The sequence below is a fragment of the Anticarsia gemmatalis genome, chromosome 5, assembly GCF_050436995.1.
Source record: "Anticarsia gemmatalis isolate Benzon Research Colony breed Stoneville strain chromosome 5, ilAntGemm2 primary, whole genome shotgun sequence".
NCBI lineage: Eukaryota > Metazoa > Arthropoda > Insecta > Lepidoptera > Erebidae > Anticarsia > Anticarsia gemmatalis.
Window position 1 is genome coordinate 8,941,072 of NC_134749.1, and position 25,399 is coordinate 8,966,470.

Below are 25,399 nucleotides of genomic sequence, written 5' to 3' on the forward strand. Positions count from 1 at the left end.
GTTGTACTGTTCCTGTTAAAAAAAATGGTAATAGCATGATGTTTACGAAGAACAAATTTATCAATTTTGTTGGAACTACTATCTTAGTAAAAAGTATTTTAGAATAGTCCAATTATTTTATGAGGTCCTAGATCTATTAGTTAATTATGTTATGAGGTTGTTGGTTGCTATAATTTATTATTACTGGCCTCTATGGAACCACAGCTGGGCAAAAACCTTCCCCCTATATTTTATATATAGCATGCCTCTGGTGGTGAACACGTACACCCTAAATGGTAGTTACCAGTTTGAGTTTACATATTTTCACGGGACCTATCTTGCTGCAATCTCCCAATTGGTGTACCATTTTTTGTTATTTTGCCTCGTGATTCACCTGGCATTCGGTATACGCCATAGGTAGAATAAAAAAATATATATTGAATTGTCATTTAATTAACTAACTTGCAGCTTGGAGCTGGCAATTTATTAATCAGTCAGAATATTTCAAACTGGGCAAAAAATATTCAGTCACAAGGATCAAGTCTACTACATTTTCATTTAGGATCTAAAATAAAGTAATTAAAACTTGTCAAATATTTTTCTTTCTTGTTTATTCACATTATTTACAAACTAGGTTCAACAATTTCAATAACGGTAACAAAGTTTCAACAGACTAGACAGAACTCGATCAATGATGGTGGTGCGCGTATTTCACTTCAGCGTTGAATCTGTAATCAAAACAAAATTTTATGAGACACTTTTCAATTAGATAAATTTATACAAACTCTAGAATTTATTTCAATAGTATCGTAGACCCTTACCCATTCTTCTTGTCAGCGTAGTACTTGACGATCCTGACGGAGCCATCAGGCTGGTCCAGACCGTACTCGCCCTTCACAACGTATCCGTCGCGGTGCTCATGCTGGTACTTGTGGTCGTGGGTGTGAGGGTCCTTGACTTCATAAGCGAACTCGTATTTGGGATGACCCTGTAGATTACAAAGCAATAACATTAGATGAAGAACTTATGCCTTATAGTTCGATTGAAAGAAGTACTGACGAATGATCATACATAGTATTCAATGTGCTTGGTCACATGTCCATCATGGTGCTGACTGAAGCTTTGGGAAGAGGAGGCATGACCGTGGTGTTCATGATGTCCGTGATGTTCCTGATGTCCGTGATGTTCCTGATGTCCGTGATGTTCCTGATGTCCGTGATGTTCGTGATGCACACTATGTCCGTGATGCTCTTCATGTCCGTGATGCTCAATATGACCGTGATGCTCATTATGACCGTGGTGCTCATGATATCCATGGGATTCATGGTGTTCGTGATGATGGGTAGGCTCGTGTTTGTGTTCCGTGGTATGGTGGAGGACAATGCTTTGAGAGGAGTAAGCATGGTCATGACCGTGACCGTGGTGGTGTTGAGCGGCGGCTGCCGCAAGAGCAACAGTGACTAAGAGGATCTGTGAAAGTAAAAAAAGATGGTGATTTAATATTTTTCACGTAGAGTATTTAATAATGTATCGTATTTTTTTTTATTAGATTATACCTTGGTAAACATATTGCTGTTTATTTGTTTTCTTTACAAAAGTAGACTGCTGACTGATAACTCGAAAAAGAAATTCAGATTTTTATATACAAGCCAAAGAACAAGTTTGTAAGTAACAAGTGGATAAAATTGAACTTTATATTAAGAAAATCAAGTTTTTAACCGGATTATTTCACACCTATTCTCATTGATCAGTTTAATGCATAGTATTACATAATACACATTAATATAGTAAATATTGTATTTTATGGTTGTTCTGAGTAAATTTATGGTTAAAAAAAGTTTTGTCACATCACTTCACATCATATAATTTTGTAGTATGAGTTAAGTTACTTAACGCATAATAATATACAGAATATTAGTAATTTTTTTTTTTTTTGGACAAATATTAAATATTTTTACAGATATCTCACTGATAGTCATCTGATTCCTAATTAAGCAGAGCTTGTACTAGGTATTTATGTAACAAGGCAACTGATAAACAAACTTATAAACTTATTAATAGGTCATAACTATATAGATACATTTACAACTAGGCTCAGAACAAATACTCGTGCTCATCACACAAACATTTGTCCCGGGTGGGATTTGAACCCGCCACACGCGGCGCTACGGTTATTGCGGCAAGGTGACCACTTTAACCGCTGCACCAAGCGTGCAGTTAAGCAACTAGTAAATAACCGAAACGGAAAAAGTGTACTAAAAGGTGAATTTATATGAAACGGGAAACTAACTAACTTCTATTTAGCTATGTAGAAACGGTATCTTAAACCATCATTTATTTTAGTGCTATGTATATATTTCAAAGGTTAGTAAGTTTTGATAAAAGCTGTTTATTCTGAGAATTATTCATTGGGTGCAAAATTAATTAAGAAACTTATAAAAATCGCTTCAAAAGAATCTATAAAAATATGTCATTGGTTCAATTTAATTATGCCTATTTTTGTATTTAGACCTAAAATCATTAGGGTCATGAACATACATTCAGTTAGTACGGAAAGGTCAGTGCGCTAAATGAGATCAGCAGGTTTAAAATAAAAACTTGCTTTATCACCAAAACCACGCATTCACATTATAGGTATTTTTAAACTTGTTCTTTGTAGTATATAAAACCTGCGAGTTTCTTATGAAAGCATCAGTTAACGTTTAACTTTTAATAAGGAAAGATTAAAGAAATCATGTTTACAAAGGTATATTCATTAATAAAATTTAATAAATAATAAAGTTATTTTACGAAGAAATACAATTTAAACTGTTTTGTATTATTATTGCAGATTTTCTTTGTTACCGTTGCGGTCGCAGCAGCGGTGTACGCTCAAGACCATCATCATGGCCATGCTTACTCTTCTCAAAGTATCGTGCTTCATCACACCGGCGGCCACAAGCAAGCGGAGGCTCACCACGAAGACTATCATTATGGAAAAATCGTAGAACAAGGCCATGAGGAACACGGTCACGAGGAACACGGCCATGGTCACGCTTATTCCTCCCAGAACATCGTTCTTCATCACGCCCACGGTCATGAGCAGTCCGCCAACAACCACGGCCACCACGAAGAACATCACGGTCACGAAGAAAACCACGGACATGCTTACTCTTCTCAGAACATCGTGCTCCACCACGCCCAACAACACGAGGCACCTGTACATCATGAGGTACATTACGTCGAACAACACAAAGAAAATAGCCATGGAAACAATGTAGAACAGAGTGGCCATCAGGAGAGCCACGGTCATGCTTACTCTTCTCAAAATATTGTACTTCACCAAGGTCATGGACATGAGCAGGCGTCTGCCCATCACGGACACCATGAAGAACAACATGGACATCAGGAAAATCATGGTCATGCTTATTCTTCTCAGAACATCGTACTCCAACTTGCTCACGGACACGAACAGTCTGCTAACCACCAGCAGGAATCTCATGGACACTCTCATGAAGAAAGCCATGGTCACCAGGAAAACTACGGCCACGCTCATTCCTCTCAGAATATTGTACTCCACCATGCACAGGAACACAAACAGGCCGCCAGTCATCACGGACATCAAGAAAACCATGGTCATGCTTATTCCTCCCAAAACATCGTGCTCCATCACGCTCAGGGACACAACCAGGCTGCCAGCCACGGACACCATGAAGAACAACATGGCCACCAAGAAAACCATGGTCATGCTTATTCCTCTCAGAATGTTGTACTTCACCAAGCCCATGGACACGAACAGGCGTCCGCCCATCACGAGGATAACCACCACGTAGAACAACACGGCCATCAGGAAAATCACGGTCACGCTTATTCTTCCCAAAATATTGTTCTTCACCAAGGCCATGGACACGAGCAAGCAGCTAATATTCACGAGAGCCACTACAACGGACACCAGGCTGAGCACCACGGACACCAGGAAAACCATGGTCATGCTTATTCCTCCCAAAATGTCGTGCTCCACCACGCTCAAGAACACGAACAGGCTGCCAGCCACGGACACCACGCTGAACAGCACGGACACCAAGAAAACCACGGTCATGCTTATTCCTCTCAAAACATTGTACTTCACCAGGCTCACGGACATGAACAGGCAGCTAACCATCACGAAGAACATCATCAAGAACAACAAGAAAATAGCCACTATGGACATCAAGTACAAAGCCATGGTCACCATGAAAACCATGGTCACGCTCATTCCGCTCAGAATATCGTGCTTGTTCAAGCTCATGGACATGAGGAGGCAGCCAGCCAGCACGGCCACCACGAAGAACATTATGGTCATCATGAACACCAGAGCGAACACCACGGCCACTATGAACACGCTTATTCCTCTCAAAACATCCACCAGCACCATGATGGACACTTGACCAAGCACGTTGAATACTACGTAAGTTACAAGTATTATACGATTAATCTAACCTTTTATTCGTAATACCATGATCAACTTTGTATATCTTTTAATACATTAGGTTATCCGACTCCTATACCTAAGCTGTTACATTGGCTCTCGATACTGTAAAGATACAGCGCATTTTTGGCTATCATTTATTAAGTCCATTGTTTTTACCGCAGAGCCATCCCAAATACGAGTTCGCGTATGAAGTCAAGGACCCTCACACCCACGACCACAAGTACCAGCACGAGCACCGTGATGGATACGTTGTGAAGGGCGAGTACGGTCTGGACCAGCCTGATGGCACCGTCAGGATCGTCAAGTACCACGCTGACAAGAAGAGCGGGTAAGTGCCTTACAGAAAAACATTTATTTGTTACTAGATATTTACCCACTTTCGAGTGTAATCTTAAACGTTTTGTCTGTGTTACAGTTTCAACGCTGAAGTGAAGTACGAGGGACATGCCAAGCACATTATTCCCGAACATCACCATCATCACTAATCTCGGAATAGTTACATCTCATTGTTGAAGTTTTTTAACTGTTATTGTTTGAAGTTTTTCTTATTTAAATTTTTATATGAAATGTAAATAAACTTATTACCGAGTATATATTTATTTTTATTCTCAGAAATCCAACCTAAGAATTTATCAAAGTACACATTTAAAAGCATCTAAGAAAGAGTTTAGCATATTCATCCACTTATTAATGGGTATATAAAAACGAACCTTACGCTTACGGCAATTTCATAAGAAAATTGATCTAATTCATTAAATGGCTTTATACAGTTAATTATAACATCATAGAGCCGAAAATTAGACCTCAGGCTAACACGAGTTAGGTCAAGCTTAATCATTAGATTTAAACAGTGTACAGTAACTTCAGTACAGTAACTTATTAAACAATGAAACACAACATAATAAGTAAAATATTCACTTTATGAACATATTGAATCAATGATCACAATAATAGCAATTCATCTACGACAGATTATAAAAAAAAATCTATATTATAATAAAAAAAACTACACTCGCAATAAAACTATACACTTGACATGGTCCTTAATAATTTATCCAGACTTATCTGCAAAGAAAAGAACTTGTAAGAACAACACAAAAATAATTACAAAGTAATTTACAAAGTTCTTCAGAATCTCTTACTTGGTTTGCGTTAGCCTGTCTTGCTTTTGTCTTTACCCTCGGCCCTGCCCGGGTCTGACCCTTCTTGCACGATATCGCCCGGTATTAAATCTGGTTGGTTCGTGTTTTCAAGGGCTGCAGGGTTCATAAATTCAGGCATGTAACCTGGATATCCCTGAAAAATATTTAAAAAAGTGAGTGATAGCTTGGGATCAAATCCCAATCAAACAAAGATCCGAACTATATTAATCTTTGTGTAAAAAATTGTCCTTCAGTCTTTTTGCCTGTATCTTTGAACAACCAAATTGATTCTAATATTTTGATGACTGATCAAACATAAGCTACCTATTTTTGGCAAAATTCAGCCTCTAAATGCTTTAAGTGTTAGACGTTTATAAAATAATGAACACTTACTTGATTGTTAAGAAATCTTGCGAAGCTTTCATCTTGCGGGATGCTACCGTCTGGGAGGGGGTAAATATAATATTTACCGCGCCGCTCATGACGTTTGTGACTGCTGTGTCTGTGGTGACGATGATGAGGGTGATGCTGGTGGTGCGGGTGGTGTGCGTGGTGTTCATGGTGTGGGTGGTGCATATAGTACTGAGCACTTACAGCTGCTATCACAACAGTTGCTAGGAGTAACTGAAAGTAAATAATTATGCCTAAATTATATTTAGTGATAACCGAGTGGTTTAAGTTGCGTCTCCCACGCAATTGGTCGGGGGTTCCTATCCGAAGCAACACACCAATGAGTTTTCGAAGTTATATGGGTATTAGAAATAATTATCACTTGTTTCAAGCGTGAAAGAAAACATCGTGATGCTACCTTGCATGCTTGAGAGTTCTTTAGAACAGTTCTTGAAGGTATGCAAGGTCCCAATCTCTCTCTCCACTTGGCCAGCGTGTTGGACTCAAGGCCTAACTCCTCTTTCATTACAGGAGACCCTTGCCCAGCAGTGGGACAACAATGGAATAAATTTACTATATTGTTGAATAAAATTTTAACATTTTAAAACAGTATATGGTATTAAACAATACGTAAATCTACGCTTACCTTTGTTATCATGATTGATAGAAAGATCTAAAGGTATTTTAAAAATTATGACTCCACTCGCAGGTACTTTTTTCGGGCTACGAGAAACCTTTTTATAACAATCTAACTTGTTCGAATGGCAACCAGGCGATTTTGTTCTTTACTTTTAATCATTTCATTAGTTACCCTGCTACTAAATCGATGGAAAATATTTGACAATACAATAGTTAATCAGTTGATTCTGATTATAAACGCTGCGATAATACAAAATATATTAAAAACTTGTTGAATGAAAGGAATTTACCGTAACATGGAAAATCTCCCAGCAATTTTTCACAATGACGTAGTTATTTAACTCGAAAAACGTCACATCTAAGAAAATCCAAGAAAATGGGTAATACGACGTCATTCACGATAGGTTTTTACCTATCGTGAATGACGTCGTATTACCCATTTTTATTTTATTTTATTCTTTAGCATTTAAAATAGTAGTACCTAGAGAGATTTCTTATAGAAAATATTTTTTCTTATAACTAATGACTGATTATATTTATTATATAATATAGTAACTAGATTGCTTCTTTCTGTTATTGATTTCCCATTTGTATTAGATTTCCTGGCACAATAATACTCTTTACGTATAAGCGAGGTTTTAAGCCATAAATTAATAAATTTATTTATAGCCATATCAAATTTATTTTAAATTAACTTAACCTGTCGTCTGTTTTTGCTTGTTGTAATAGTATTTTTTAGGGAATTTACGCACTCGTCCATTTTAACATACATTTATACGGTAGAGATATTAATAGGTTTGGGGCACACAAAGTTTAATGTATCCTATCCATATACATTACTATCCAGGTAGGTATTAATTAAAAATAATGATGACAAACAAAAACATAAACTTTGACTGGTAATTATGTTTATTAACACATTTGCTTTAAATAAATTAAAAATAGATCAACAAAAACAGTGCTAAATCGACAACAACGTGGTGCAGTTTGAGATCAGTGATGATAGTGGTGGTGTTCAGGAACAATGTGTTTGGCGTGACCTTCGTATTTCACGTCAGCATTGAATCTGCAAAGAAAAATGTAATTGATTGAGAAAAAATATAATAGTATAAAATATAACTGCCTATGCTGCAAGAAACTTTAACTAGGCTTGTGAGGGTTTGAAATAATATGATGATTCCTTTAGTTTCAAATCATAGCTTAGAATTATTTTCAAATTACGTACCCGCTCTTCTTGTCAGCATAGTATTTCACAATCCTGACGGTACCGTCGGGCTGGTCCAGTCTGTACTCGCCCTTCACAACATCACCATCACGGTGCTCGCGCTGGTACTTGTGGTCGTGGGTGTGAGGGTCCTTGACTTCATACGCGAACTCGTATTTGGGATGACCCTGTACCATACACAAATTACAGTGAGGATATCATACTAAACGTAAAAGAAATTAAGTATACTCAATAAAGTGACGTCATACATAATATTCAACGTGCTTGGTCACGTGTCCATCATGATACTGTTTGATGTTCTGGGAAGAGTGAGCATGATGTCCGTGATGTTCGTGATGTCCATGTTGTTCATAATGGCCATGATGCTCATGATGTCCGTGATGCTCTTGATGTCCGTGATGTTCATGATGTCCGTGATGCTCATGATGTCCGTGATGCTCTTGATGTCCGTGATGTTCATAATGTCCGTGGTGATCTTCCTCGTGATGGGCCGGAGCTTGCTTGTGATGAGTGTGATGGAGTACTATACTCTGAGAGGAGTATGCGGGGCCATGTTCATGACCATGATGATGATGTTGAGCTGCAACCGCAGCAAGCGCTACAGCCACAAGGAGAATCTGAATAGAAAAAAATTGCTAAGTCCAATTTGCTGTGTTTTGTTTATGTTGTTGTATATCTCGTGAAAAATATTAAACGGGAAGGGAATATTATTATCGTTATACTAATTTATTTAACTTTTATGTAGGTTGAGAGGATTTGTCCGTTGTTTTCTAAAGTTTGTTTTATTTTACCTTTGCGAACATGTTGAACCTTTCTTGTAATTCGTTAACTCGAAGGGTTGAGCACTGAATGATATTTCAATTAAACTTTTCGCACTTTTTATATACTTACGATCACAAAACAAGTTTGTTGTATTGTAGTATTGAATTATACTATGAAATGTCAAGTTTTAAGAAAACTTGCTGTTGTTGTACTTAATCTAGATAAATGCCCTTGAAAAATAATTTTACTGGCGATACAGTAAAAGTATTAATTGTTATGTTACGACCAACGGTTACCTTTCAACGCATAATAAACAAATTTTGTTTATTTCATAATAGTATAAAAAAATATTTATTATAATAATATATTGTCAGGAAAATGCTAAAAATTATATCTATAATGTGATCTACGTATTACTCCTTTCCATAAAGAAAATCATTCAATAGGAGATGTCTTTTTTCTATGTGCGATTTTTTTGTTTAATATTTACGCAACGGGGCAAGCATTTGATTCTAGTCATTGGATGCCAAACTTAACAGATCTTGTACTATGGTAACCATCTAACTGATGGACTTATATGTAACTGTGTGTAGATTTCTATAGAATTTCTGTAGGAAAATGCAGAAGCGATACATTTTTAACGCTTCTGCATTTTTCTTCAACTCTTATTGCTTTTCTCTTCATCTAAATTCTACCGTATGTAGATTTTTTATAGCAATTTATACATACCTATAATGTATAAATTTTACTATCGGCCTCAGAACAAATACTCGTACTCATCATACAAATTCAAAGAAGTATGGATTTGAACTTACAACAAAGGTCGATTATTGTGGTAAGGTGACCAAGTGAAACATAAACATGTGCACTATGTGCAGTGTAGTTTGTTTATTATTAGCTTTTATTTTGTTTACATAGGTATTTTTACTCATATTACTAAACTTCGTTAAGATACTATGAGGCAGTCAGTGTCGTATCAAATATTATAAATAGTTCATTAGCGGCGATGTAGTTGAAGCAAATGCTCCAAATATTTGCTTCCGACGCAAGTGATAAATTTTTCAAACCCAATTTCTCACACTTGAAGTCGGACAATAAAAAAAAACATCGTGATATACCTTAGAGTTCTTTGATACTGTTTTTGAAGACTTTATTATGCTTATGAATAATAAGCGTTCAGGGTAGATAGTTTTATTGTTGTTAATTAAAAACACATTGATATGGCAATCATTTAATTACTTTATTGTAGATACAGAAGAAGAATCGAAGCCAATTCTGAAAGATGCTCAAAAATGGTGATGCCCTTATACGATGTGATCCTTAACGAACTTCAACTGTTGCGTGGAATCTGAAAATTTAAATGACATAAGAAAATATCCTCCAATATTTTTATAAGTCATTAATTGTGGATAATTAATATTTTTGTTTTTGTGACTGGCGAAACAATGTCATTAGCAATTTTTAACTATGAATATCTATACTAATATTATAAAGCTGAAGAGTTTGTTTGTTTGTTTGAACGCGCTAATCTCAGGAACTACTGGTCCGATTTGAAAAAAATTTTCAGTGTTAGATAGCCCATTTATCGAGGAAGGCTATAGGCTATATATCATCACGCTACGACCAATAGGAGCAGAGCAGCAGTAAAAAATGTTACAATAACGGGGAAAATTTTGACCCATTCTCTCTTATGTGACGCAAGCGAAGTTGCGCGGGTCAGCTAGTAATAATATAATTTATTAATTGTGATAATAAGATGAAGAATAAGCAAAGAGTAAATAAAGTAACAATGTTGATGGTAATAATTAACAATATATTTTTACCCCTGTATCTTTCCACGATAATTTACTTGAACATTCTTCCCTGTAAAAACTGCAACGGAATGGGTCTGTATAGGAAATAAATTAATCATTAGTACTTTAGGTTTTATTATTTCATATAAATGAACGTTTCATCAATGTAGGGACACTAGGGACACTGCTACAATAATGTGAAGTCAGACGCACGCCTGTGATGGCCCAGCGCGGCAGTTGTCTCCGCGTACTCATTTAGTTAAGTCATATATTTAGTAACTAATATGTAGTCGTATATAATAATCTAGGGGGCTATCACGTATCTCAGTTGACAACTATTTGAGAGCCACTACGCTGTACATTGTTTTCTCCCTTAGATCATCGTGATTATGATGTTACTTCAAAACAGCGATGTACTGAATAGTGACCATCAATTTGACATTTACAAGCTGTCAACTGAGAAACGTGATAAGCCCGCTGGTCCCAGGAAATATATCGTTTATCATGGAAGTAGTTTATTTATCGTCAGTACCCCCCTCAAGAATAATAAATTACCCCTAAAATCAAATATCACCAAAATCTTACCGTGGCCCATTGACGGGGTACTTTACCCGTCTAATCACACCGTCGTCCGGTTGGTTCAGGTCATAAAAACCTCTGAAAGCATCTCCCTCACGCTCTTCTTGTTGTGTACCAACGTCGTTTCTTGGAAGCACTTTCTGAAAATTAAATACAATGCTTAAAACACACAATATTGACACTGAACTCAACTAAAATGCCTTGCGTTTGCTTTTCATAAGTATTTGTTACCAATTAAAAATAAATGAATGAATTTACCCATTAATGTCCCACTGCTGAGCAAGGGTCTTCTACCGAAAATTAGGAAGGGGTTAGGCGTTGAGTCTACCACGCTGGCCAAGTGTGAGTTGGCGACTTTACATACCTTCAAGAACTGTTCTAAAGAACTCTCAAGCATGCAAGGACGCTTCACGATGTTTTCCTTCACAGTTGGAACAAGTGATAATAATTTCTTATACATACATAACTTCGAAAAGTCATTGGTATGTTGCCTCGGGTACGCACCCTGACGTCGGAGGCGCAACCTTAACCAATCAGCTATCACTGCTCTTATTGTTACCAATTATGCACAATTGCACACATTATTTATATTCTTCTGTTCTATCTTTTTATGAACTCAATCATAGATTAAGAAATGGAAAACTAGGTAAAATTAGAAAAGTACAACTATCTCGCAAAATCACGTTACTTACATAAAAGCGAATCTTGTGTTTTCCATGGCCAAGATTATGAGGACCCCTTTGGCTGACGCTATAGTCGTGCTTAGGGAAGTACATAAGTTGATCAGGATCAACTTGTTGTGCTATTGGTTGAGATGCGTATGGGTAAATGTGGCTATACCCGTATGACACTGCTACTAGGGTCATAATGACCAAACAAACTATCTGAAATACAAACATTTTAGTTTCCAAAAAGTTCCAATAAAACAATATTCTATTCTTCTCTAAGTGTACTTCAGAAGAAACAACTAAAGTTGCATAATCAAATTATTAGTTAATTATCTCGTAAGATTTTTTGGATGCTTATAACAAAGTTAACCACGAATATGATTATACTTTATTAATTTAAGTGTCCAAGAACTTGCATGTCCCGGGTAGAACTACACCCAGCTATTTCCACTTGAACATAATGCACTCTATTTTACCACGGCTAACTCAGTAACGAAAATTTTTTGATCACTTTAGACGTCTTCAGTTAATCCAACAATTTACTTTAAAATATTTATTTCGTTTACCTGTGACGTCATTGCTATCTTCTTATTTACGAGTTGTTCAATCAAGACTCAAGTTATTACTATTTCGCTAAGAGTAAAATCGAATTCTTTTATAATAAAAACAAATACTACCGCATCTAAATCGATTTTATTATATTACTATTGTATGTAGAATTATTCACGAAAGAGTAAGCAAGAATAGATTAGTAGTTATTTTACACGCAAAAGCACTAAAACTACGTACCTGTGAATTCGAGACTACATGCCGTTAGAATATTGATCGTATTTTTTTGAGTAGGTATTTAAATATACTTTTTCTGAAAAACTGGAACTGATGTGTAAATTTTTTTATGTAACAGTTACTTATGTAGCTGTTAAGATAATATCAACTTACGTGTACTTGTTGTGGACAGGGATTTACTGCTTTAAAATGAGCTTAAAAATTTTTAGTTAAAATAAATGAATGTGTAATGAATCAAAGTCAAAATACAGTGGTAAAAATTTTATTTTCAATATTTACATCTCAGACACATGCAACAATCAACAAGCTTAGAGTTAAGGTAACAAATTAGACTAGAAGAGGAGATCAATGATGGTGGTGATGTTCAGGAACGATGTGTTTAGCGTGTCCCTCGTACTTGACGTCAGCGTGGAATCCGGTCTTCTTGTCGGCGTGGTACTTGACGATCCTGACGGTACCATCGGGCTGGTGCAAGGCGTACTCGCCCTTCACCACATCACCGTCGCGGTGCTCGTGCTGGTGCTTCATGTCGTGAGTGTGAGGGTCCTTGACTTCATAGGCGAACTCGTATTTAGGGTGGGCCTGTGGGAAAAAATATCGTTAGATATGGGTACTATCTCGATAAAATATTCAAATGGTATTATAAACCTGAAGTACTCACGTAGTAGTCGACGTGGTGATGACCGTGGTGTTCTTCTTTGTGATGTTCTTGTTTATGGTGTTCCTTCTCGTGGTGGACTTCATGTTTCTTCTCATGGTGCTCATGGTGATGTTCGTGGTGGGGCTCGTGCTTGGTTTCATGAGATTGATGCAGTACAATGCTCTGCGATGAGTAAGCGTGGCCGTGACCGTGATGTTCATGTCCGTGACCTTCTTGCGGCCGTGCGGCGGCCATCGCGATGACAGCGGCGATTAAGAAAATCTGCGAATCGAAAATATTGGTTTTACAAATTTCTAGTGGCTGAATGGTTAGTTTGTGTCTATTTGAGACAATAATTGTTATTGTATTATCATTTTAATTATCTGTATTGTATTAGCTAATGCTACAGATTTACTTTTACTAAAAATGGATTTAAACGTATTGATATGAAATTTTGCGTTTAACTGATATTAGTTTAATACCTTGTACATTTTGATATTTTGCTTTGACTCCTGTAGTACTGAACAGCAACTGATAATTTCCAGGTACACAATTTTTCTTTTTATACAACTTTAAAAGTACGGTGAGACAGTTTTTCGCAATATATCTCAAAAATGTTAAACCTGTTCCGATCATATGTCAAGTTTTGGCAATTTAATCTGACCTTGGGAAAGGCAGGATTGTAAATCACTTTCGTTCTCCGAGTACGCTGATCATTAAAGTCCCTTCATTATTAAGACTTCATACGGTATTGAATTCGTATATTTAGTTCTGATGTAGCTTTTTAAAGAAATTAAAAAAAAAATTCCTAAACGCAAAGAATATTTGCAAAATCATCCTGTCGTTACGCTAGTCTAACACATATATCTTAGTTTGGTGTTTTTTGGTTGTCAAATACATGTACAAATGTCTAAAATAATATTGATTACGGTTCACACATATTTTTTTTAATACACGTGTTCGCTGTACCTACGTAGATTCTGTAAAACATTCTTGTAATATTGACGTATACATGTATAACTTCGTCATAGTCATTACAGTTATTAAACTACTAGTTCGGAAAATAGAGCCAATGAGCCGAGCTTGCATCAAAGGCGTTCCTAAATAGTCGAACAATAGTAACTAAAATAATCTTAATTGGATGAAATAAAGAAAAACAAGCATAAACTTTAGTCAACGTATTAATATCGTTACGGTAGATTATTTTTATGTAAAGATTGTTATGATTCGTTACGATCTTTAAATTTAGCAATACTATAATAGCGTGCGATATGATTCTAATATGAATTGTGTGAAATTGCTTTAGCTCAATTACAAGATAAAACTTGGCTTGTTTTCTCAGTCTTTATTTTCTTAAGAGGAGCCCTAAGTTCTCCTAAGGCCAGAAGTCTACTAGATTTTCTTTTCTACTTTCTATTTTTATTACTATTGTGTCACAATTCACCACGCTTGAGATCAAATCAACCTGCAATATTTATACTAATATATCTATATTGCAGAAAATTTGAGAAAGTATCTAAAAACCTCTGAAATTAATGCTTACATCTTTAAAATTCTGTTCTTCCAAACAAAATCTAAGCAATTATTACCGTGTGCATACACGTAGTTAAAATCTTTGTCCCTTAATGCCATTTCTTTTGTATGTATAACCTCGAACAACCCATTAAAAAAAGAAAAATTGATTTTAAAATGTATGTGGTTTTAAAAACAAAATAATTAATTAATACTTGTTGTTGTTGTTTTGACTATAAGGTATTTACTCCAGAATGAACGAGCCATTGACGCGCGGTCACGGTCGTGCAATATTGGTTTGGTTCTAAGCTCTGATTGACATGGCGTAAAACTCATTTTCATACAATACTATGGCCCAATTTTTTTATATAATTTGGTTAGAAACCTCATTGAGTGTTATAATTTAATTTTTGTTATGTTTGTGGTGTAAGGTGTTAATTGTAAAGCTTATTATTTATTAATAAAGTTTGTGTATCTTATTATTTTCTGATATCTTATTACGTGACTCAATTTAATTAATTATTCTCATTTCTTTTTTCTCTATATTTGTTTGCTACATAGGTATTATTAGATATATAAATGTGTTTTTTTTTAAACTTGGTTTTTCTTGATGTAGTCACTTTCTAGTAATAGAAATAAAACGTTTATATTTGTGGGTGCTATGCTAATTTGAGTCACACATTTTGATTGGTTAAATAAAAATTCACATATAATTCGTAAAAATCGTTCAATATATTGTAAAGTATGAAAAAATGAGAAATAACAACATTAGATCACAGAAGGTACATGTGTAACAGGTAACAATTTTTGGTGGTCAGCTCAGTAGTGGTGTCCATGGTGAGGGTTGTGGTGGGGCACGATGTGGTGGGTGCTGTGTTTCACGTCAGCATGGAAACTGTGGAAAACAAAAATATTTGAAAAATGTACCAGTGTCTCAGTGAATTGACTACATAACTCAGATTGACTTTAAAAAACTACATTTTGTTACGGCTGTGTGTACCCTTCTTTTGAAGTCCTAGCAAAATTTGAGGGTAGCTGAATACTTTAATGTAAAACGTCCGACAGAAACTATATACCTTATTTTTTTAGCGTCACAGTCTCAGCAGAGTCAATCTTCAAAAATGTATAAGGTATTATTACTTCAGAAGACCTATTGTAAATATTTATATACATACCCGGTGTGCTTGTCACCGTGGTAGTCGACATGTCTGACAGAGCCATCGGGCTGGTGCAGGGCGTAGTATCCATGGACCTGGTCACCATCACGGTGCTCGTGCTGGGACTTGATATCTCCGGTGTGAGGGTCTTCTACCTTGTAGCCGAACTCGTATTTGGGGTAAGCCTGGAAAATTGTATTATTGTTTTCATTACAATTGATGGTGAAGCGGTTAATACAAAGAAGTTACTAAAGGATTTGATAACATATTTAAAAAACTCCACAGTTAATTATGGCAAAATTGTATATCCAGTTGGATGCTTATGTCCTTTGTGGCGGGATTAGGAATTTGTTAATCTGTTGCTATTTCGTATTGTTGTTTCAATGTTTTTTTAGTACAAGACATTTATTAGTTAGTAAGTACCACAAATTAAAACACAGATAATAAGGTCCAAAAATCCTGCAGACAATTTAGCTAAATCCAAAATGATTAGCACAAAATGCTAGTAAAGTAAAACCACAGAATATTTCCAATCTTTCAAGTACAGCATAAAAACCTCAATACTCACATAATAGTCAACAGCGTGTCCATGACCGTGTCCGTGACCGTCATGCCCGTAGCCATCGTGTCCGCCATGGACGGGCACAACATGGGCTGGGCCGTCATGACGGTGGATGAACTGGGAGGAGAAGCCGTGGCCATGGCCGTAGACCACCTCCAATGAAGCTACCAGAGCGGCGAAGCAGAGAACCTGAGGATAAAAAGATCATTAAGCCATTTAGTGCAAAGGCAAGAATGGTCCCTTTGGGTGTTATGTTATGTCCAAAACTTCCGATGTGAGCTAGGGTCTCCAATATAATCCAAGGGTCAATTTTTAAAACACTGATTCACTTAACACTGTCACAAAACACTTTTTAACTATATTTACCTTGGAGAACATTTTTGGTAATTTGTTTGTATTAGCTGATGTACTAATGTTTCTAACACCAGTAGTGAACTGATACATTATGATAAGTTTCAACGTCTTTTATATCAATATTAAAACTAGCCAAGGTAATATTGATTTCACTTTAAGGTACAGGCTGTCCAAGTCATTATCAAACTTCAGTATGCAGCGTTAGAAATAATTTCGTAAAAGCGTTTGTTCGGAATGTCAACGTACACTTTGCAGTGTGACATTGCCACAGTTGGTTGTAGGTAAATTTCGCAAGAACTGTTTAATATTGACACAAATCTAAATAAGCAAAAAACACATGGTACGCAGTTGCAGCGGCTTCGCTAATGGTAAAAAAAAATGATTGGTTGAGAGTCAAGTTCTCGAATTTTACTGAAACCGGCAGCTTTTTTGTCGAACGCGCGTCGCGTGAGGTGACTTCTATGCACGTGTGTTTAGCACATGTGGGCCGATATTTTTTCTTGTTACTTTTTCTTAGATAGATTTCCGTAACTAGGAAATATGCCTAATAAGCTGCCCAATAGGCCTACGAATATCTACTGAAACCATTGCTAGTAGTAGTCATTTGAAAAAAAGATCATGAGATCCATAATTTTTTTTTTGGATACCAATGTACATATAATATGTATTTTAAAACTGCATCAATGAAGTGAAAAAAAGTGTGTAGTGGAATTAATTCTTCGAATGTATATTAACAAAAAAAAAACTAAAATGAATTCACATAATTTCAGACCAGTAGTTTTAAATGAGTTGAAACATTAGTCAATACATTGACCCGCAAGTGTTACATCAATCCACGTGACAAATATTTTGTCACTGATAGTTTGATAATAAATTACGATAAAGAAGCGTGAAATTCCGTAAAATTGATTTGAAGTGGATGAAATGCTTACACTTCAAACAAAAATGTTCAAGCTCCCAGTCTAGGAATTTTAATAACAAAATATTAACAACCTCTTTAATTGATGCAGAGTGGGTGGCTATGTGAATAATTTATTTTAAGTATGTATGTTCCGCATATTTCTAAAAATGAATCATACTTACATTATTACATACTTTTTTACGATTTTATCAATTTTTTTAGTGATCCAATAATAGGATGACTAAAATATTTACTGTTTCAATAGATATTTCGGTACTAATGTCCTTTTCTATTTAGAATAAAACTGCTAAAACACTTCTTTAAAGTTGGTATTGTAAAACTAGTACATAGATCTTCTTGTTTACCTATTGATGTTTGCTTGACCTGAAACATTGTATAAGAACATGTAGATACAATACAACAAAAAACAATCACCTTGTGTTTGTACTCGTACCGTTACTACGGTCTAATACTTCGTACAACCAAAAATATACGTTCAGGTACAATATCTTTTGTTTTGCTAATTTAATGAGATTTTATTACGAGAAAAAACCAAATCAGCCGAATCAAAATTTTATTATATCCTAGTCGATGCTAAAACCGTTTTATTAAATACTGAGAAATCCTTATTAGCAAATTTTTATTATAGTTCACATTTAGCATTTTTTTAACGGTCACTAATGTAAATGTAGCATTATGCTTCCACAAAAAATAAAAATATTTGAATAAAAAAAACGGCGAAAGAGTTTACGGGCAACTTTCGACGAAGGTCGTAATGTTGAAATGTACTAAAGCTTTCAAAAACCCGTTTAAACTGTCTAGACCTTTGTTTAATATGACTGATTGAGTTTTGAAGAAATTAATTCTTGCGCAAATAATGATGTCATCCGGTGGTCACATTGCTCGTATGAACCAGTTTTTCAGTGGCTTGTAAGAATTTGCGTTCATCCAAATTGCATCAGTGTGACATTTCAAAAAACCAGTTTTGGTATCGTTTATTTTTGTGTATAAAACTCAAAGCTTCCCATTTACCCTACCAGATTTGCGAGAGCTTTTGTGAAAACAACAGCAATATGTTTGCGAAGGTATTAACTGTGATAATATTTACGGGTGAAAGTAAAATATTGTAAGTGCTTCGAAACTATTGCCTCTGGGAATTTTAGATACTTTGTTTCGCGAATTGCATTGAGCTAAGCGGATACGTATTGTTTTATTATTAGAACACTATCTCATCATTATAATCATGATATGTTTTTAATTGTAACTGTCTGCTGATGGCAAATATTACATAATACGGACCATTCACTATTGCGGCTAATTAAAATATTCGAAAAAAATGCAAGGCTAAGTTTTATTTGTAGTACTTGATGTGCTAACATCATGATCATCTTTTACAGATACTCGCATTAATAGTGTTAATGGCAGCGGCCTACTGCCAAGACGAACATTATGGTCACTCTTTCTCACTTCAAACTCTTGTGACGCATGAAGTGCCAAAGAAAGTAGAACACCATTTCCACGAACCCGCACCCAAAGCAGCTCCAGTTCACAATGTTGTACATGAAGTTCGTGTTGTTCCCAAGCAGAGCCAATCGGTATCATCTGAAAGCCTTTCTGACAAAGATTTACGTGCTCAAGTAGGCACTATCTACCAAGAAGACCCCAAGAGGGTTTATTTTATCCCACATGAACCTGCCCCTGTTTACGAGTCTTCTGAGCCCGTCCGAGCTCCTGTCCAGCTAAAAATTGTTGAACAGCCCGGTGCTGCCCATGCTCCTGCTCAGCATCGTGTGGTTCAAGTCGTTCACCAGGTCCCTATAAAAGCTCCAGTCCTACATGTTGCTTCAGTTACCCCAATTATTCACCAAGCTGCTATCTCTCCAGTGATTCATCATTCTGGTATAGGTCCTGTTAACCACCAACCTGCTATAGCGCCTGTAATCCACCAAGCAGCTATCGCTCCTGTGATCAGATACCACGCTGCTGTTCAAGACCATACAGTCCAAGTATCCCAACCTGCTCCTGTCCAAAACCATGTATCAGTAGCTCACGCGCCGGTGTCTTACAAGGCACCAGAGCCGCACCATTTCGTTGAAGTATCCCATGCACCTGTGAGCCATCATGAGGAAACTCATCATACAGAGTCTCATCACGAAGAAGATCATCACACAGAATCCCATCATGGAGAATCCTACCACACAGAGTCACATGGAGAATCACATCATGAAGAATCTCACGGAAAACATTATCATGGACATTACGTAGATTACTATGTAAGTTTTAAAAACTGTTCAAAGTGTTCAACCTGAACTTGATTATGAAACTATAGAACCACAGTTGTAATTCTATAGTAAACCTATTGGAAACACTCTTCAGTGTTTATAATTTGTGTTACAGGCTTATCCTAAATACGAATTCGCGTACGAAGTAAAGGACCCTCACACCCATGACCAGAAGTACCAACACGAGACTCGTGACGGTGATGTCGTGAAAGGAATCTACAGTCTACATGAGCCTGATGGTTCCATCAGAACTGTCAAATATGGTTCTGATAAGAAGACTGGGTGAGTAAAACTTGTATAATATGAAATATATCAGACCCGGGAGGACTTAACAGTTTGACCAGGAGAGTGTAGTTTTCGTCTAAATGCAATTCGAAATCTGTCAATGTTATCATAGCAAAGCCACCCAAATAGAACATATGTCTCACAAAAAATGCAAAAGTGTGAAACGATTCATTCTGTTTTATGAAACTATTTTATTTGATCTATTATTTCTGATACACAATAACTTCACTAAGTAACATATTTTAATCAACTAACGAATTTCTTTGTTTGTCATCAGATTCAACGCTGAAGTCACACACAAGGGCCACACGGAACATATCATACCTCACCATTACCACCATTAATAGTTAGCTTATATATAAACATGTGTTCAATAATCTAAGTCGTTAAATATACACTTATTTAAATCAGAATTCTGTGTTTTCATTAATTTCAGATTGAAACAAGAAAAACTTTAGTTATAAAAAGTAATCAAAATCAAACTAACTAAACAAAATTAACGTTAATTGCAGCTTTTACAACAATAGATTGAAATATATCTATTATAATACCCAATCACTTTGTAACCATATTGTCTTTTTGTAGTATTGGTTCCTCTACAAGTGTAGATTAAGTATTTCAAAGCAGAATAAACCTTTGTCTAGAATGTGACACAACACAGCATACAAACACACAGTGACATCATATAATAGAACACAAATAGACAAAAATTAAAATGCACTCGTGACACAGATTTTTAGATAAGTTAAAGAAATCCGTATTAGTACCGTAAACTGACCGCTTACATCATAGAAAGTTACTCGCATCGCTATTACATACAAAAACATGCCTACCAAAGCAATAAGGAAGGTATCAATCTCTATAAACCGAAGTAATACCAATGTGGTGGCTATTTAAACTGAGTCAATATATAAACATTTCAATCATCTTCCTGTTTTTAGTAAAACTGGATTGTATTCGAATATTTATAGATTGAAAGAAAAATATCGCGATGAAACCTTGGATGCCTAAAAAAGATTTAAGCACATATTTGATGCAGAGTCCCAAAACTGCACTTGGCCCGCGTGTTGGACTCAAGGCCTAACTCCTTTCTCGAGAGAGGAGACCCCTGTCCAGCACTGGGACGGTTACAGATAAAAAAAATGATTTGAACAAGTAAAAACTATTTAATGGGAAGGCAAAAGGAAGTTGTGAAATAACGATAATATTCGAATTCAGTTCATGGTTTCACAATGAAGATATTAAATGCGTAAGTAGTTTGAGTTCACCTAATTTTCATAGAGAATGAATGACAATGACACTGTTAAGGTCACTTTCCATTGTCACGAGTGACGAGCTTGGTGTAAAAAACGTTATTGGTTTTGTATAAAAAGATTCGATCGCCGTATTGATAAATTTAATCGTAATGATACGCTTCGTAATATTAGTCATATTATCACACTAGCCGACCCGCGCAACTTCGCTTGCGTCACTGAAGTGAATGGGTCAAGTTTTCCCCGTTTTCGTATCATTTTTCGTTGCTACTCCGCTCCTAATGACCGTAGCGTGATGTTATATAGCCTATAGCCTTCCTCGATAAATAGGCTATCTAACACTGAAAGAATTTTTCAAATCGGACCAGTAGTTCTTGAGATTAGCGCGTTCAAACAAACAAACAAACAAACAAACAAACTCTTCAGCTTTATAATATTAGTATAGATTTAATGATCAATTTTATTTAATATGCGTATGCGTATATTTAGCAGACTGTAATTTTCTTATGATTGATCGGTTTATTGTTAGCTATAAAAATAGCTAAAATTTGAACTAGTAACATATTTACAAAAACAAAAACAATGCCATAAAAATGCTACTTATGAAAACAAATATTGCGTCTCTTAAATGGCAAACAAAATAAAGTTATCTGATTATTATAATCTATTCAAATTATACAAATTATATAATAATCTATGAGATGAGCTTATTTTATAATATTACAAATAGATTCGTAATATATTGCGAATATAACTCAATCCTTCTTGCTTCATATTCAGATTTGCGTTTCGATCTAATTTTCAAATGTGATGTTTCCCAACAGATTGTCACGGAATACCAAAGTATGGGCTAGATTTGCAAATTTTTACCATTATTTTAAGAGTGAAATCGTACTTTTAATCGAATTTTATGTAAGGAAACTAATGCACTAGACTAGAATACTAACTATACTGATTTCTCTTCAGAATGTAAGGTACCAAATGTCTATTAACTTATAATGTATTTAATTACCTTGTAGGCTTAGGGCAAAAATGTATAACAATTACTATTGTTTAATATGTAATGATCTAATTTAGCAGATTGACAACCTTCACATTGGTTACGTAAGTTACGTCATAGATCCGCGCGCGCCGCGGGTTACAAACATGACGCCCCGAGCGGCAGCAAATTGATTCAATACTCTCTCGTAACGTCTCCGGTATATATTGAGCTAATGACTATGTTAATTCATCAGTTCCACCACGGAAGTCTTAGAAGAAAGAACAACATGTTAGCTAAAGTGGGTGTTTGTTATCATATGTGTAAACAATAGATTTTGTTTTGTGTTTCATTGTTTGTAATTGGGCTATTTTATATTCTAGGTTTTAGTGCTTGCCTTTGTGGCTGTTGCGTCATGCGAGGATCACGGCTATACGCTGAAGGCTGTTCATGAACCACACCAGGAATACAGACATCATTACGAGCACGTTCCTGTAAGAGTTCACGAGGAACAAGAACCTTCTCATGAGGCTCACTACAACGTTGCTCCTGAAGGTCACGGACATGCGTACTCCTCACAGAGTGTTATCCATCACGGTGCTCTTGGTGGTCAGGAGGGATCCCAGGAATCCCATGAAGAACATGTTGCTCCCGTGTATCAATATGTAAACGAAGAGGAGGAAGCTCCGGTTCACCACGCTGCTCCTGTGAAACACTACCAATCAGTTCACTACCCAGCACCTGCTCCAGTCCACCACGAGCATGTGGCTGTGCACGCTCCTCAGCCCCACGCTGCTATTCACGTTTCTAGGCCTCATGTTGTTCATGCTCAACCTCAATATGCTCATGGTCACGAGGATTATAGCTACCATCACGCTGCCCCCGCTCACCATGAGGCGCCCGTTCATCACGCTGCTCCCGTCCATCACGCTGCTCCCGTCCATCACGCTGCCCCTGTCCATCACGCCATCCCCGTCCACCACGCTCATCATGAGGAAGCTCATGCTCACGCTTCCCATGACGAGCCCGTTGACTATTACGTAAGTGTCCAACATTAGAATAATAAACACACATTTTATATTTAACATTTTAAGCTAACTTTCCATTCATTTATTCAGATCACAAATTGAACCGTTTAAATCACGTTAGACGGATAGACGCATTTAAAGTAGAGTATTAAGAGCTTTTATTATTCTAGGCGTACCCCAAATACCAGTATGAGTACAAAGTAGAGGACCCCCACACCGGTGACAACAAGTTCCAGCATGAGTACCGCGACGGTGATGTCGTGAAGGGAGTCTACAGTCTTCAAGAAGCCGATGGCTCCGTGAGGACTGTTGAATATAGTTCCGACAAGCACAACGGGTAAGAACAATAAGACAATATTATACTAACTACAAAAACGCCTATCGAAAACAATAAATCAATAAGAGTTCCTGGATATTTTTGTAACAACAATACAGTAAAACTAAATACCGATGTTTATCAGTTTAAACGACAAATAGCACAAAACATTTTACCCGTCCTGATGCATTTCGTCATGCATTGTCTTTGTACTAGTACTTGCTTTCTATTTCAATGTATATTGGTATTGTTCTAATGTTCTTTCACTTGCAGGTTCAGTGCCGTCGTGAAACACTCTGCCCCCGGCCAACATGTACATATCGAGAGCCATCATCACAACTAAATGTGAAGACTGAACATTTTATCCTGTTGTATCTTTAGTCTTTATGGTTGCTATGTTGTTACTAGATGTGTACTTGCCCTTATTGAACTATAATAAAACTTATTTAATTCTATGATATAACACTTGATTTTATTACTTAAATTTAAACACTTATATAGAAAGTAATTGGAAAAGCAGGCAAATGAACTGATTTGACAGCTAGAATAATAAACTGATTTAATAAACCACTAGCTTCCACTTGCGACTTCGTCAAGGTAAAGAGATTTGCCGTGGTCAAAAGTATCCTGTGAGTTAATCTAGGTTATAAACAATTTATGTACTCAATTTCATACAAATCGGTCAAATCGTTATTAGTAAAAGAGTAACACATACACATAGAACCATAATTCCAAACGTTCGTATTTAAAACGCTGGTAGGATGAAAAAAAGTAATTTATAAAAGAAAAAGCAAAACCATAAACATAATCTATACAGATGTTAAACAAATTCTTAGTAATTTGTTATAATACGACCATTAACATAGTAAGAAAACCGCACGATTACGACAGTTACATCAATTTCAACATTCTTATTCTATGGGGAAGCCTACATTCTGGCGTCGATTGCTGCTACGGTTTTAATAATAAACGAGTAGCCCCGTGCTTTGGTTCGTCAATCAAGACAATATAGACTTATTACGATTGCGGCAAGTGATAGTGAGAGTTTCTAGTTTCGAAATATTGTTATACAAGTACCTATGTACTATAATATTATTTATGATTAATCACTTTTGACATTGCTGGCCTAGATGTCGATCACGAATCAGTAGATTTGCGTTTTGTTAAAATCGTTACACAATACTTGATACGATAGGTACTAATGAATATAATTGCTGTGAGAAGGTATTTATTTCGTGCAGGAAGTGGCTTGTTTTAAGTCGGTGTAATTTTAATGAAAGTAATGTAGTTATAATTAAAAGTCGATCTGATACAGCACTTGATTCTTGGTTGTGTTTACTGCACTGTTATGCGATGTCCTAAATTTAATATGTAAAGAAATTGCACCGCACGCTTACTTACATTAATATTAAAAAAGAATGTTAGGATTACTAAATACCTAAATTTTTCATTTACACTATAACAGGTGCGCGTGATATTTAAAACCGACTACTTAATGCTAAATAAAGCTTCTATTAACTGCTTCTGATCCCCCGGTCTCTGAGGTACATTTACCGGTTGTTTATCTATTTAATAGCGTTTAAACTCATACAAAAAAACGCTATTGAATAGATAAACTACCGCTAAATGTACTCAGAAACGGGTGGCAAATGATGTACAGTACATCACCATTAAAATAAAAAATAGAAAGCTTGAATCTTTCTTAAAATTTATGAAA

The 25,399-nt window shown here is 36.0% G+C and overlaps 7 protein-coding genes across 7 annotated transcripts; 2 read left to right on the forward strand and 5 right to left on the reverse strand.

The window, feature by feature from the left end:
• Window positions 1-584: 584 nt before the first annotated feature.
• On the reverse strand, window positions 585-1,585 carry LOC142973094 (uncharacterized). The gene is made up of 4 exons (XM_076114649.1): window positions 1,536-1,585; window positions 1,051-1,449; window positions 801-967; window positions 585-707 (listed from the first exon to the last, which is right to left on the reverse strand). The coding sequence occupies exons 1-4, from the start codon at window positions 1,545-1,547 to the stop codon at window positions 668-670; spliced, it is 618 nt and encodes a 205-aa protein (XP_075970764.1). The 5' UTR covers window positions 1,548-1,585; the 3' UTR covers window positions 585-667.
• Window positions 1,586-2,641: 1,056 nt separating this feature from the next.
• Window positions 2,642-4,973, forward strand: LOC142973087 (uncharacterized). Its single transcript, XM_076114642.1, has 4 exons — window positions 2,642-2,725; window positions 2,810-4,405; window positions 4,591-4,757; window positions 4,845-4,973. The coding sequence occupies exons 1-4, from the start codon at window positions 2,714-2,716 to the stop codon at window positions 4,912-4,914; spliced, it is 1,845 nt and encodes a 614-aa protein (XP_075970757.1). The 5' UTR covers window positions 2,642-2,713; the 3' UTR covers window positions 4,915-4,973.
• Window positions 4,974-5,330: 357 nt separating this feature from the next.
• LOC142973101 (uncharacterized) lies at window positions 5,331-6,741 on the reverse strand. The gene is made up of 4 exons (XM_076114657.1): window positions 6,608-6,741; window positions 5,965-6,195; window positions 5,572-5,725; window positions 5,331-5,494 (listed from the first exon to the last, which is right to left on the reverse strand). The coding sequence occupies exons 1-3, from the start codon at window positions 6,617-6,619 to the stop codon at window positions 5,582-5,584; spliced, it is 387 nt and encodes a 128-aa protein (XP_075970772.1). The 5' UTR covers window positions 6,620-6,741; the 3' UTR covers window positions 5,331-5,494; window positions 5,572-5,581.
• An 852-nt stretch (window positions 6,742-7,593) lies between these two features.
• On the reverse strand, window positions 7,594-8,628 carry LOC142973287 (uncharacterized). The gene is made up of 5 exons (XM_076114924.1): window positions 8,617-8,628; window positions 8,206-8,442; window positions 8,074-8,088; window positions 7,826-7,992; window positions 7,594-7,666 (listed from the first exon to the last, which is right to left on the reverse strand). Exons 1-5 carry the CDS (start codon window positions 8,626-8,628, stop codon window positions 7,594-7,596), a joined length of 504 nt encoding a protein of 167 aa, XP_075971039.1.
• Window positions 8,629-9,802: 1,174 nt separating this feature from the next.
• On the reverse strand, window positions 9,803-12,278 carry LOC142973103 (uncharacterized). Its single transcript, XM_076114658.1, has 5 exons — window positions 12,194-12,278; window positions 11,652-11,843; window positions 10,966-11,099; window positions 10,411-10,475; window positions 9,803-9,935 (listed from the first exon to the last, which is right to left on the reverse strand). Exons 1-4 carry the CDS (start codon window positions 12,203-12,205, stop codon window positions 10,433-10,435), a joined length of 381 nt encoding a protein of 126 aa, XP_075970773.1. The 5' UTR covers window positions 12,206-12,278; the 3' UTR covers window positions 9,803-9,935; window positions 10,411-10,432.
• Window positions 12,279-12,758: 480 nt separating this feature from the next.
• On the reverse strand, window positions 12,759-16,721 carry LOC142973288 (uncharacterized). Its single transcript, XM_076114925.1, has 6 exons — window positions 16,651-16,721; window positions 16,291-16,473; window positions 15,741-15,907; window positions 15,388-15,460; window positions 13,075-13,335; window positions 12,759-12,995 (listed from the first exon to the last, which is right to left on the reverse strand). The coding sequence occupies exons 1-6, from the start codon at window positions 16,660-16,662 to the stop codon at window positions 12,759-12,761; spliced, it is 933 nt and encodes a 310-aa protein (XP_075971040.1). The 5' UTR covers window positions 16,663-16,721.
• Window positions 16,722-22,520: 5,799 nt separating this feature from the next.
• LOC142973092 (uncharacterized) lies at window positions 22,521-24,137 on the forward strand. Its single transcript, XM_076114648.1, has 4 exons — window positions 22,521-22,639; window positions 22,722-23,378; window positions 23,537-23,703; window positions 23,956-24,137. The coding sequence occupies exons 1-4, from the start codon at window positions 22,574-22,576 to the stop codon at window positions 24,023-24,025; spliced, it is 960 nt and encodes a 319-aa protein (XP_075970763.1). The 5' UTR covers window positions 22,521-22,573; the 3' UTR covers window positions 24,026-24,137.
• The last annotated feature ends 1,262 nt before the right edge of the window (window positions 24,138-25,399 follow it).